At 32.5% G+C, this 15,731-nt stretch overlaps 1 protein-coding gene across 1 annotated transcript in view; it reads right to left on the bottom strand.

The window, feature by feature from the left end:
* The window catches only part of LOC139502268 (uncharacterized), a 52,416-nt gene that overhangs the window by 14,210 nt on the left and 22,475 nt on the right, over positions 1–15,731 (bottom strand). Inside the window, exons 5-6 of the mRNA XM_071291700.1 lie at positions 6,602–6,711; positions 3,905–5,126 (exon numbers count right to left, since the gene is read on the bottom strand). Coding sequence (XP_071147801.1) covers positions 4,245–5,126; positions 6,602–6,711 — 992 coding nt within the window. The 3' untranslated portion in view covers positions 3,905–4,244. The remainder of the gene's footprint in view (positions 1–3,904; positions 5,127–6,601; positions 6,712–15,731) is intronic.

The following is a 15,731-nucleotide window of genomic DNA, read 5'->3' as shown; positions in this document are numbered from 1 at the left end:
TTCATGGTTCAGTGGTTATAGTTAAGTTTTTGTGTTTCGGTCTGTTTTTCTTATACTATATGCAATAGGTTTACTATATCTGTTGTATGAAACGATTGTAGGGTGCACATGTCTAGCTAGCAGGGGTCATCTGACTTTGACCTAATTTTCATGGTTCAGTGGTCAAAGGTTTGAGATTTTTTCCCCGTTATTACACTGTATACAATAGATCAACTATATTTGGTGTATGGAAATGTTGTAGGATGTGTATGTCAGTCTGACAGATTTTATTCGCACGGTTCTTTGCTGGAGAGTTTTCTTGGTTAAGTCTGTCTCATAGAAACTATAAGCAATAGGTCAACTATACTTAGTGTATCAATGAATGATTGTAAGGTGTACATGTATTTCTTGCTTGGTTTATATAACCGTGTATATAACCTCATGTTCTTGGTTCATATTTAGTTTATGTGATAGCTGAAGTAAAGCTTTATATTTAGGATACATTTTAGCGTGGCATTCTTATGTTAAAACTTTTATGTCTTGACTTTTCTCGGATACTAAAAAGAAAATGTGGCACGATTGCCAATGAGACAACTAAGAGACTAAAATGACACAGAAGTAAACAACTATATGTCACCGTACAGCCTTCAACAATGAGCAAAGCCAATACCACATAGTCAGCTATAAATGGTCCCGAAATGACAATATAAAACAATGCAAACGAGAAAAATATAACTATCTAATTTGACAAACAGTTTTATTTTCCAATATTTTTCATAATTTATTACATAAGATTATCATATACTTAAATTAAATAAAAAATATTTTTTACTGTATGATGATAACATCAAATTACCGTAAACTCCATATTTTTCAAATTGGTGCTTAGCGTGCTGATATGAAAAGTTTATTACAAGCTTCGATTGTTATCACATGCCTTTCCGTAACGTTATCACATGGCATTCCGGTGATACTCGGTAAATGCCGGAAATTACACCTCAGTGCTACGATTTTAGTGAAAAACTTTACAAAATGGACTAAAGTGTACAAAACAATTATTTGGATACTGGAAAGTATATTATTGTGTAAAATAATAAAAATTAAAAAAAAAAACCAAAAAACAATGTTAAATAAATGCATTTATTAAAAGTTTCAAACATTATTTAGGAATTTACTTTAAAAAGTTGACTCTTCCAAACAGTGTTCATTATGTATATTGTTGAATAATTTTTTTTATCGATTCGTCCATATAAAAATATTTTTCCTCTCTGTTGAGACATATGATAGAAAGATTTCATATCGAATATACTAAATCTGGGGTCCGACGTCCGTGAACTTTTTAATCTTTGAACTTCTATTTTGGAACCACGTAAAAGGATCAATATATGAATCTGGTTTTTTTCTCCATTGTTGAAGCATATGATAAAAAGATCATAACATGGCACTTTTCATATCCCATGTATTATCAGCCCTCGGTCAATATCAGCCCTCGAGCCAAGCGGCTCGTGGGCTGATATTGAACCTAGGGTTGATAATACATGCGATATGAAAAATGTCGTGTAATAATCTAATATTATTTACTGACGGAGCATTATATTTCATTCAAGATCCTAATTGTATACCAAATCATTCACGATCTGATCGCAATGCTTGACCACTGTTAATTATTTCTTCTCGATCATTTATCCTGATAAACAGAATGAATTATAATAAAGTTTCACGAAATCTCAAACTCACAAGTTAAACAGTGAAAAAATAACGAATAAGAAACAGGGTATAAGTCGAGCTCTAAACGGAAATATACGCACTAATAGGGTTATTTCAACTCAAAACTACCATCAGAGACAAGAAAAAATGTAAATGTAACATATGTGTTATAATCGAATAAGTAACGAAAAAGTAACAGGGTATCAAGCAACCGCTGGAGAGACCAACATATTTCTTTTTTGAACTTGGAACGTATATCACATGTATTATATGCGAATTAGAAACGAATAAGTAACAGAGTACCAGTCGAGCTCTGAAACGGGTACATACGCGCTAATATGGTCATTTCATCTCTTAGAACACATAGTTACCACCAGAGACACGAACATATTTGTTTTTGAAAGTGCAACGTATTACAAACATATTATAAGCGAATAAGTAACAAATAAATAACAGGGTAACAGTCGAGCGCTGAAACGGGTAAATAGCCGCTTATAGGGTTATATCACCTCTTAGAACCAAAATCTACCCCCAGAGAAAAGAAAACAAATGAAAATAATTTTTTAAAAGGTGCAACGTATAACACATGTATTATATGCAAATAAGGAACGAATAAGTAACAGGGTATCAATCAGTCGAGCGTTGAAACGGGAACATACGCGCTAATAGGGGTATTTAACCTTTAAGAACACAAAGTTACCATTAGAGACACGAAAATATTTCTTTTTAAAAGTGCAACATATAACAAACGTATAATAAGCGAATAAGTAACAGGGTAACAGTCGAGGGCTGAAACGGGTACATACGCGCTTATATAGTTATATCACCTCTTAGAACCCAAATATACCATAAGAGACAAGAAAACAATTGAAAATCAATTTCTAAAAGGTGTAACGTATAACAAATGTATTATACGCGAATAAGGAACGAATAAGTAACAGGATATCAGTCGTGTGCTGAAACGGGTATATACGGGCTCATAGAGGTATTTCACCTCTGGGAACACATAGTTACCACCAGAGACACGAAAATATTTCTTTTTAAAAGTGCAACGTATAACAAACTTATTAATAGCGAATAAGTAGCAGGGTAACAGTCGAGCGCCGAAACAGGTACATACGCGCTTATACAGTTGAGACAAAAAAACAATTGAATTTTTTTAAAAGGTGCAACGTATAACACACGTATTATAAGCAAATAAGGAACGAATGAGTAACAGGGTATGAGTCGAGCGCTAAAACGGGAACATAAGTCTGATAGGGGTATTTCACCTTTAAAAACCCAAAGTTACCACCAGAGACACAAAAAATATTTATTTTAAAAAGTGCAACGTATAGCACACGTATTATAAGCGAATAAGGAACGAATTAGTAACAGGGTATCAGTTGAGCGCTGAAACGGGTACGTACGTGCTAATTTTTACATTGTCATGTCGGAGCCGTTTATAGCTGACTATGCATTATGGACTTTGCTCATTGTTAAAGGCTGTACCTTGACCTATAGTTGTTAATTTCTGTGTCATTTTGGTCTATTGTGGAGAGTTGTCTCATTGGCAATCATACCACATCTTCTTTTTTATACAAGTGCTAAAAGGGTTATTTTACCTCCTCGAAACAAGAACCATCTTCAAACTTACGAATATATAGCAGTTAAAAGGTAGAACCGGTAAAAAATCAAATAAGGAACAAATAAGTATCGTACATAAAGTAACATGATCGTTTGAGCACAAACACGTATAAATAGGTGATAAAAGGGTAATTTTACCCTAACAAATTTAGAGCTATCACCAGAGAGAATAATATCAACAATTAAAAAGGGAGAAGGATATTAAAAATCGAATAAGTAACGAATAAGGAATAAGAAATAAGTAACGAATAAGGAATAAGGAATAAGTAACGAATAGGTAACGAATAAGAAATAAGGTATAGGTAACGAATAAGTAACGAATAAGGAATAAGGAATAAATAACCAATTTGACGTCCATGACTACTGTTACAAATCCGGTGAAAGTTTGTGATACAGACCTTTGTTTATAAATTTGTTTTAAAAGTTAACCAATTGAATGAATATATGATTTAAAAAAATGTTAATCAAAATGGTGTAATCAATGAAACAATTCTAATTTTTTTCTAAATGTTTCACTGAACATAGATAATACTCATGAACAACCTCAGAAGGGCGAAAACATTGGAATATAAATTAGAATTAAAGACATTACCTCTTCTTGGTTGAAGGCCCATGTTCTTCTGATGTTTTCTGTAGAATGCATGCATCCATGAACAACACAATAAAATTTTGTATGAGTGTTGACGTAGGAATCTAGTACACACATGCCTTCAAGACTTGTGCTTTCCGTAAATTGGCATTTATAATAAAGTGTGTAGGTTTTCAAAGAGTCTAATTTGTATTTTCGTTGTATGCACTTTAACTCATCTTCAATATCAATGCGAATTCGTTGTCCTGAACCGGTTATATCTGTATTCCATCTCCAGATTTGCACTTGGATAGTATTTTGGTATTTGCAAATGAATAACTTTTCGCATCCTGTTGTATCGATGTCAAACACACATGCGCCTCGGTATAACGCGGTACGCTTTTCTGGATGATGATGGACTTTCGTTGCTTAAATTGTAAGTACGAAGTAGATAAACAACAAGGTGACAAAAAAATACAGGCGGTAAAAACTGAAATTCAAAACAAAGAATAGAGGGTTTTTCTTGCCCAACAAAATTATTGGTAATATTTTCAATAGCAGATGCTTTAACAATGCAAGGAACACAATACTGCTTCTCGTTTTCTTTCTGACGAACATCCTTTTGCATTTCAACGACAATATCATACTTTTCCATTACGTGCATTATATATTCTTGATTGTGTGCTAATTCTGGGTCCTTTTGCTGGAATATTGTTTGTATCATTTTCATACCTATGTATCCAGATTCTTCATATTCCTTCCAATTCAGTTGTAAATTTTCAGGAATAAAGTCTCTTGCTGAAACAACACATCGGAGAGCCTTGACAAACCAGCTAGGATTGATGATTATATAATCAGGTACATCGTCAAAATAAATAACTGTTCCAAGATCATGGTGAAATTTCAAGAACATTCTAAATTCATCTTCATCTACTATAAGACAATGGCTTTTGTCACTTATTTCCTTAATGTTTTGAAACGATAATATATTGTTACCCATTTTTCTGTGCTTGATAAGTTCATTTTCTAATGGAACCCATTTCAAAGGCACTTCTACACCCCAGTTGTCTTGTTGTGATGAAATATCGTAGATGCACTTTCTGATGATTGGAATTTCTTTACTGTAAATTTGCTCATCAGTATTAGATAGAAAGAAATGTCTACGGAAATGTTTTCTTTTTTCATCCCTCTGTACCACGTTGTTTAGATCCTCCTGGTACTTTAATTTTACATCAGTTAAGTTATCCTTCAAAGTAATAATAAAATAATAAACACTTTCGTCTTCAAAAATGATTGTAATTGGTTTTGAACTAGCTACGGGTACTCTAAAAACTGTATTGTATTGGTTTTCGTTTGCTTGGAGGATGTATAAATACCTTGCCAGGTCCGGTCTGTCTTTTTTTTTACTTACTTTTTGGTTTGTATCGATCTGATGAGATAAGCCCTTTTCAATTGATCACATCACTAGTACTGTCACAGTTTTCGGGGGAGGATGTAGTCGCCCATTTACAGGTTTAACATCACCACAGATGCACAGGTCTCAAGGTTGATGCCTGTAATTGAGTGGTTGTTGTTTGTTGTTGTTGGTCATGTGTGTTTGTTTATTGTTATATACAGTTCTTGTGTTGTTCTGTTACACCACGATCCAAGGATTTGGAAGAGGCTTGGGCGCCCACTAACATGTTAAACCTCACAACATTCTATATTTGTCTTTTCTAAATCAAGACCCTTTAAGTCAGTGTTTTTCGTTTGTTGCTGTATGTCATAATTGTATTTTGTTCATTTTTTTTTTACATAAATCAGGTCGTTAAATGTCTCGTTTAAATTGATTTACATTTGTAATTTCGAGGCCTATGCGGTATGTGCTTTGGTCATGTAGAGTAACCTTTAGAATTTAACTTCTATGTCATTTGGTGTCTTGTAGAGAGTTGTCGTATAAGCAATTATAAATATGCTGAACTCTGAGGAAAAAGGAAAATCAAAAGCTCAAACAAACAAAAATTGGTAACAGCTGTCATATATAAGTGATTAAGAGTATAACATAATGTTGACATAATGTTGACTGTTGTACACCTATTTTGACATTTTTACCTATTATGACTGTTTGTCTGTTCACACATCGCTATCAATATAATGGAAAGTGTGAGGTTTAGCTAGCTATAAAACCATATTTAATTGACCCTTTTATACATAGGAAAATGTCTGTACCAAGTCAGGAGTATAACAGTTGTTATCCATTTGTTTGATGTGTTTAAGCCTTTGATTTTGCCATTTGATTAGGGACCTTCCTTTTTTTATGTGCCGCGGAGCGCGATATATTTGTGTTATCTTATATGTTCATATATCTTTGTTAACATGATATGCAGACTTCTCCACCCAAGCAGGTTTAGTTATGGGATTTATTGCATTTATGCAAGTAGATGTTTATGTTCGTTTACTTATTAACTTGTGCAGATTTTTTATTTTTCCAGTAAGATAAAATTGAATAAAAACAACTTATTCCGACTGTTCTATAGTTATTTCCTGGTTTATGACTTCATGAGGAAATAATGTCCTTCATATACTTGAAATAAATGATGTCATAGTTTGGTCAACGAATTCGTATATATCTTTTATCTTCAAACTTTCCTCTATCTAAAATCAAGACCGTACTGTGACATGTCCTTTTTTTGGTAAGAGTATATTTCTTATATATATATACTTTCGACTACATATACCTACTTGTATTTCATCAGTGTGTGTAGTTACAACTATAATCGGAGGGTTAAGCTCCCTGCCAGTGCATGTGGAACCATACGTATGGATGCAACTGCTCCAATAGTCTATATATCCTGTAATGAAATACGAATACTTGGCCACAAAGGTTAAATATCAATTTTAAATATGCAAAGCAAGAAATATATCCGATAGAAGCGCATACATGCAAAACGGGTGCATTGACAGAGTTACCACCCCCTGTTTCTAGAATCTATTCCTGATTATTTATTCATTTTGTGTGTCATTCTCCTAGTTATAATTGCCCAACATTCTTCTGCAAATTTATATACAGAGGTCGCTTTGTTTTTTCAACAACCGAATCACTGCAGAAAAATTGCATATGAAATTCTAAAGGAAATAGGAAAATCGAAAGCAAGGCAAAGTAAGGGCTACAACAAAAATAACATATCCATGATCATATAAGAAAATGAACTAGAGGCTCTCAAGAACCTGTGTCGCTCACTTTGGTCTATGTGCATATTAGACAATGGACATATATGAATTCATGACAAAATTGTGTTTTGGTGATGGTGACTTGTTTGTAAAACTTACTTAATTGAACATTCTTGTTGTTACAATTATCTCTATCTATAATGAACTTGGCCCAGTAATTACAGTGGAAATTGTTTTTTTTTAAATTTACTAAAATTTATGAAAAATGTAAAAAATTGACTATAAAGGGCAATAACTCATTTAGGGGTCAACTGACAATTTTGGTCTTTTTGACTTATTTGTAGATCTTAATTTGCTGAACATTATTGCTGTTTACAGTTTCTCTCTATCTATAATAATATTCAAGATAATAACCAAAATATGCAAAATTTCCTTAGTTACTAATTTGGGGACAGCAACCCAACAATGGGTTGTCCGATTTGTCTTAAAATTTCAGGGAAGATAGATGTTGACCTAACAGACAATTTAACTCAATGTCAGATTTGCTCTAAATGCTTAGGTTTCAGAGCTATAAGCCAAAATCTACATTTTACCCCCATGTTCTATTTTTAGCCATGGCGGCCATCTTGGTTGGTTGGCCGAGTCACGCAACATATTTTTTAAACTTGATACCTCAATGAGGATTGTGGCCAACTTTGGTTAAATTTGGTCCAGTAGTTTCAGAGAAGAAGATTTTTGTAAAAGTTTACGGACTTTCAGGTCAGTTGAGCTAAAGAGGTTCCATAAAGAAAAAAAGTTAACCATTACTTTTTGACAATATTGGACCGTTATTTTAACAGCTTCATCATAAAATGTACTTTAAAATGAATATTCTCGATCATGCATAATATAACTGGGTTTTGTTTTGCGTTAGAAGTCTGCTGCATATGAATTTTTACGAAGGACATCGTTGCAGTATATTGATTTACAAATAAGGAGATAAAACATCAATACATCAATTTGTAAAATATATGGTAGATTAAAATGGTCCATTATCACATGTAATTTTTTTCAAACCAACACAACGCAACGAACGTAAAACAACTGTTAATTCTATGCATTGTCAGCTTCTTTTCTACTGATGTCCTTTTTGCATCGTTCCATCTCTCTTTTGTTAAAAGCTCTAAGTGTTTCTCAATATTCAAATCATAGTATGATTGAGTGATCATCTATTTGCCATATAAAAAAGAAGATGCGGTATGATTGCCGATGAGACAACTGTCCACAAGACACCAAAATAAAACAGACATTAAGAGTCACTCTCTTATTAAGAGAATTTAAAAAAAATAGAAATGGGTGGATTCAGATTTTTACCAAACTTTTGGTAATGTATTGCATCAATTAAAAAAAGGTTTTTACTCCAAAATAATATTCGATTGCCATGGCAGCCACCATTGAAGATTTTCCCGCAAAATTTCAATTTTTTACTCTTGTTTTTCATGAATTTTCAATATTTCCCATTCAATTCACTTTAAATGTGTTCAGTAAGCACAAACTATTTTTATTTTTTCTTAAACAATAATCTTGCCTTTCAAACAAAATTCAACGTTTTGGAAAAATATTTTTGCAACTTATAAGTCCTTGTAAGGGGGAATTACCATTTTTTCAAAAATTGTAAAAACCGAAATTTTCTCAATCTTTGACGAATAATTACAAAAAATTGCAGCATCAGATTTTAAAATCTTGCCATTTATGTCTTATCTGGAATTTAAAGAAAAATTAGAGTGGTAATATTTGATTTAAGAAAAATAATTAATTTTAAAAATTGGGGATAAATTACGTTTTCAATTATCTTGTTTGCCAATTTAAGGTTAAAATTATCTAGTGTTTAGAAAAAAAACCAGCCAAAAAATGCTTTGAACAATGAATATCAGGGTGCCATAAGTTACCATGACATATTTTCTCATAAATCATTTTTTTTTAATTTTGAGGCTCAAAAAGGGGTAAATTTGCTCATTTGCTCATTATCATCCTAACAACCTTTTTAAAACGAAAAGAATAAATGATTTTTTTTTTTTATTTTGTTGATGATATGACTGTTTAAGGTAGCACAATACAAAGATTTGTTCACTCCCAATCGGACAACTTTCAACTGATGTAATTCATTTAATCCTGCTTTATATATTATAAATGAGGTACCAAAAGAAAGAAGAAAGAGTCATCTTTCAAATAGTGATAATTTCATTATGACATAATTATTACATAATTAATTATTATGTAATGAGTTGCTATATTGTGATGTACACACTTGAATGAATTTAGCGTCTTTGTTCTTCATACCATCCCAAAATATTTAATAGATTCTGGTACAACACAGCTTGACCTCCAAAACTGTGTCTCAGATTTCCAAAAACATCAATAGAACAAATTTTATACCCTATTGAATTTAGTGGTCTCTTATGAATTATTGTTGCAAATTTCATTGTAGATTTATGAGAGAATGAAATACATTAGGAAAAATCTGAGACACAGTTTTGGAGGTCAAACTGTGTTGTGCAAGAATCTATAAAATATTTTGGAATGCTATGATTAACAAAGAAGCTAAATTCATTCAAGTATGGACATCACAATATGGCAACTAAGTACATAACAATTAATTATGTAATAATTATGTCATAATGAAATTATCACAATTTGAAAGATTAATCCTTCTTCTTTCATTTGGTACCTCATTTATAAAAATGTAAAAAAAGATGATTGGAATTACATCAGTTTAAAGATGTCTGGTTGGGGATGAAAAATCTTTGTATTGTGCTACCTTAAACACTTGTAATTTACAAAATAGCCTATTAGTGAGGCCTAATAAGGGCGAAAATATATTTAAGCCTAAAAGAGCCTCCCGGTAAAAGCAATCTTGTAAAAATGAATGAATTTGCTACATTAAAAATATTTGTTTGCTCTTTAGTGTTTTTTTTTGTTCTCCCATTGTTAACTTATGCAGTTTTGAGAAACTAAAAAAAGAATAAGATTGCCTGCTTTTTTACCAGCGGTGTGCTTTAACTTTAAGTAAAATGAGTGTAGATCTATATCATAAGTAACAGTGTGTTTATGCCAGAGGGACGTTGAAACTCATACATCAAAAATTAATGAACAACACTATCCTGCTCCACATGTGGCACCCTTTGTGTTACTCATGTGATACAAACCCAGTAAACCATCTAAAACAGACAACTTTTTTTCACTTTTTATATTTTATTTTCATGATGATGTAAAATATGTATGTCCTGGGGAAAAAGTACATTTACTCAGTAAAATAAATGATAAAGTAAAATACAAGAATAAGTATTTATTTGAAGAAGAAAAATACATTCATAGTGACATAGGGTTAAATATCAATTCAAACTATATTATGTATATTCAGGCATTTATGTAAATTATTTATCACATGAAAGACTGTTGACTTTAATATATCTGATGAGTGCGGGAGATACTTAACTTTAGTATAATATTATAATACTTGTATATGATACATTTATTAGATTTATAAAAAAAAGATCAGCACGGTATTATAAAAAAAAATTCAAAAATACTGCATTAAAGTTGCGTTGCCTCATGAGACAAAACATGACTGCAGAATTCTCATTCCTCTAAGGCACTTTTGAAAAATTGTCCCTTTTTGCATATGTTTGTATCATATCAAGTTATCTCTTTGAAACATGTATTCCTGCAAAATATTACTAGTTTATAAAAAATATAGTCACATCTTTCAGATTAACTAAAGTCATTTTTCAGATTACCTAAACTGAAATAGATGCCTACACAACACCTAAGCAATGATTTGACAGACATTGTAATGTATTGTGTATGTTTACTTTACCTTATCCTTAAAATTTCAGTTTTACACTACAACGTTTCAACAGTCCACACATGTATACTGTATATTTCTATGTGCTTTACAGTCAATTACTGTGTATCACCTCGTTTGTGGGTTGAAAGTCTTTTATCGTAAAGTTTTTTTTTAAGAAGCTTTAAGTCAATTAAAAATACAGATTTGGCCAATTTTTACATTCTATATAATTTGTCTACTTATTTTTATTTTCTATGTAGCTTATCCAATAAAAAATAATTAGACTTTTATTAAGTGATGCGATTTCTTGTGCATTATATAACAGATTCTTGCAAGAGGCATGGACTGCTTTACATGCCAAGGTGGTTTTTAAGGAATACATTTAGTTCTATTATAAAACAACTCTTCAAAATTTTAATTATAATTTTATATTCTTATAATCACTAAAAGTAGATTGGTATATATATCATAAGCTAGGTTATTGACTAATTATCTCAAAAATCAAGCGCATAGGTAGTAAAGTGTTTTCCACAAATCAATAAGCACTAATATTGTAAATGTATATATATATTTTTTTCTTAAATAAAGGTATCAGTAATCATTTTCACAAAAAAATAATCGTAATTCATGAAAAAATCAGTACATTTACAATCAACTTAATTTGTAAAGATTTTTTGTGAAACTGGTCACAGATTTTTTGTTGATCCCAATTCTTTCAAAATAATAAGTGGACAAAAACCAAAAAAATAATTTTATTTTCTATCCTTTTTAAATAAGATTTGTTTCACTTAGTTTCTAATGGATTAGTGTGATATAGGGTACAGTAGGTCAATTCCCATGTAATCATTATTATTTTATTTAAAGTGTGTATTTTCAAAAAATATGCGAGTAAAAAACATTACATTGTTAAGTAAACAACTGTTCAAATCAGGATAGGTCAACTTCAATATTTGTAATAAGTTGTTCTTGGACTGCTGAATTTTTCCTGTAATACCTAGAAAAAAAACTAATGATTTGTTGAGTAGTTAAACATTCCTCTAACGAAAAAAGTCTTTTCCAGTCATCTCCTTTAGCAGTTTTCATGTCGGCAGAAACTTTCTCATGATCTTCCTTTTGACCTGTGACTACCGGTTTGTTAAATTTTTCAACCAGATATTTTTTTGTTTATTATTGAACCGTTTGCATTGTCTTTCCTCTTTTATAGCCCATCCTTTTGATAGTTTGATATCATGACATATAGTAGACACACAGTCCATTGAGTTTGGCAAACTACTGTTGGCATGTAGTTTTTCCAGATAAGTGCTTTTCACCACATCCACAGATGATCTATCTGGTAGTCTTAACTGACAATCCCCAATCAGCATATGTCCTTCCATACTTTCATATGTTGGAAATAGCAGTATGCAATCTTCATTTTGACAGAAAAATGTACCATCATATATCTCCGTCCTACTTGAAGTATTTGAGTGGTGGTTCAGCGAATGAAATGGAATTATACGCGAGTCCTCTTTGATCATTATTTTTAGCACCAAAATAACACAGACATTAACAACTATAGGTCACCGTACGGCTTTCAACAATAAGCAAAGCCCATACCGCATAATCAGCTAAAAAGGCCCCGATATGACAATGTAAAACAATGCAAACGAGAAAACTAACGGCCTTATTTGAATAAAACAAATGACAGAAAAACAAATATGTAACACATAAACAAACGACAACCACTAAATTACATGCTCCTGACTTGGGACAGGCACTTACATAAATAATGTGGCGGGGTTGGTCATGATATGTTAGCGGGATCCCAACCCTCAACCTGGGACAGTGGTATAACAGTACAACATAAGAACGAAGTTTAAAAATCAGTTGAAATAGGCTTAACCTATCAGATGGACAAAGATACAAGTGGACGTGGCCGAGTACTTGTACATCCCGACAACAAAAAGACACTAGGAACAGATATAAGAGTACTCGCAGTTATCTGACAGCTAGTTCAAAGCCACTTACAACTAATAAAAAAAATCATACATCTAAGACTAAACTATCAACCCGTACACATCTAACATCCAATGGATTTAGTGTAACTCAGATGTCAACTCACAGCTACATGAACGTTAAAAGTTAAAACAAATATTATATATTTAAGTTTCAAGGTTGCATTTTTGTAAATATTGCAATTGACAACGCAATTTCCCATAGGAACTCCTTTTACGGCTAAAACTGTGCCACTTTTACTATGAAGTTTTGAAAAAAATCTTATCCTAGAATTGAAAGATCATATGCCCTACAATTTTTTTCAAAGGTCAAAACATAGGGCTGTGCGGCATATTTTCAACGTTTATATGCCCTGAACTTTACAGAGTTTAAACTAACACTAATTTTCTTAACTGCCCCTACCTCGAATGAAGGGTTACAACAGATTTCAATGTAAACAATATGCACAATATATACTGGTAACATTCCTAAGTTATTTCTCTATGAGATGGAACACATAGAGCATAACTGGAAACCAGTATGTAAACAAAATTAATTTTCTATGAATATTCTAAATCTCCCCAAAAGAGACGTGGTTTGAGAAACAGCTGTATTTACAAAGTGCAACCTCAAGATATTGAATATAAAAGGTATTCAACATTACATGATTACTGGCACACATGTATATTAGATTTAAAACAAATATTGTTTAGGTTTTTTTCAATGTTTTTTTGCATATGCATATATTTTCTTTTTTTTCGAATTTGCATTAAAAAACAGGCGAAAGATACAGCAGAGATATTTTAACGCATAATCTGACAACAAAGTACCAACGTCATGGCTAAAAAAGAAAAAAATGCAGACAACTAACAGTACACATAATACAACGTAAAACTAAAGACTGAACAACAAAAAACTAGGGGTGATCCTAAGTGCTCCACACGGTTAAACATACTATATGCTCTACATATGGCCCCCGTCGTGTTGATCATTTTAGAACAAACAATGGCACTCATGAGCATAATTCGGTAGGTCGGAGAAAAAGGGACATGATTGTAGTTTTAACTATTGGAACCCCTACGTTGTAACCAGTAAAACAGATATTCCATAACGGTCAACCAACTCGTTATGCATATTGCATTCGTAAAATTTACAAGGTTCATTACCTTGAATTGTCTTGGTTTAATAGCTTCATTGTTAGCTATATCAAGAATCTATCAAGAATACCATGATAGGAAACACAAGCCAGGAATATTGCACATATGGTAGATATACTCCAAGAATAGTGTTATTTCGGAAATATCGTGATATAGTAGTCAAAGATCTCATCACTGACTTAAATAATTCCACTGTTCTTTGTTATTCGGAGGAATTATCAGATGAACTTGTTCAAGTGTATAAATAGTTATCAAAGGTACCAAAATTATAATTTAATACGCCAGACGCGCGTTTCGTCTACATAAGACTCATTCATCAGTGACGTTCAGATCAAACCAGTTAAAAAGTCAAACAAGTACAAATTGAAGAGCATTGAGGACCGAAAAAAGTGCTGACTACTGAGCTGGTGATACCCTCGGAGACGAAACGTCCACCAGTAGTGGCATCAACTCTGAGGTTCAAAATATCATTGATAAACATGCTCCAATAAAAACGAATACATTTTGCTACGACTTTACACGCAGTGGTATACCGATGAATTGCATGCAGCAAAAAGAGAGCGCCTAAAAGCTGAGAGACAAATGCTTAAAAAAGACTTATAGGTGCACAAGCAGAGTTATAGGGACAAAAGTGTACAATAAAACATACTTCTCTTAAAATATACTGTTCTAACAAAATCCTACATATTGGAAACGACCAAAAACAGCAGCATAAACCTATAAACAATCTCATGGGAAATAAAGCAGAAACTATATGTCGATCACATCTAAATGAATATGCATTATCCAATAGATATGGTGAATTCTTCGTTGGGAATGAGACATAAATCAGAACAACCTGAATAAGTCAAACAACTCATCAACTGAAATTGATGATGCCCTAAAAGCATAGATGTAAAATTCGTTGTTAATCCGCTTATCTCGCTTTCACCAGCATCAACTGAAAGATAATCAAGAGAGCTCTGGTGAAGTCGTGCGAACTCGACCTAATTACTACTTATCTCTTAAAATCATGCCTCGACAGCTTACTACCTATCATAACAAAGATAAATCTTCAATGGCAGAAGCGCATGTATCAGCATTTTATTTTACAAGGAAGCTGTTTTAAGACCTTTGTTGAATAAAAAACAAGTGTTGACTTTGATGAGTTAAAAAAAAACTATCGTCCTGTTTCGAACTTGTCTTTTACGTGAAAGAAGTGAAACTCGGTTCGAACAGCATCTTTAAACAAACTGACTTTGCGACAACATGCAGTCAGCCTATCGTGCTGTTCATTAATGAGAAGCGGCTCTACTAAGGGGTCACCATGATATAGCATTAGCACTCGAATAACTGTTGTGTGGTACTTGTTATGCTGGGTCTATCTGCTGCATTCGACACTATCGACCATCCAACCCTGATCAATCGGTTAGAATGCTGTTACAGCATAACTGTCTATAAGTGCTGTCGTTGATGAGATCATATCTTGATAGTCGAATTCAAAGTGTTGCAATTGGCTTCGTGTGGTCAGATGTAATAAACATCAAATATGGCGTTTCGCATGGTCCGTCTTAGGACCCCGACTCTATTGATTTTCTGCAAAACCGATCTGTGAAATATGATGGTAACACAACTTTGGCTATCATGAGTATACTGATGACACTCCAGTCTACCTAGTCATCAAACCGTTCGATAATTTTAACAAAATATCTTCATGTCTAGAGACGTTGTTAGCTGACATAAGTAAATGGATCTGCTAAAACAT

Source organism: Mytilus edulis, chromosome 13 (assembly GCF_963676685.1).
Source record: "Mytilus edulis chromosome 13, xbMytEdul2.2, whole genome shotgun sequence".
NCBI lineage: Eukaryota > Metazoa > Mollusca > Bivalvia > Mytilida > Mytilidae > Mytilus > Mytilus edulis.
The sequence above is the reverse complement of the archived record's forward strand: the minus strand, read 5'-3'. Positions and strand labels throughout refer to the sequence as shown.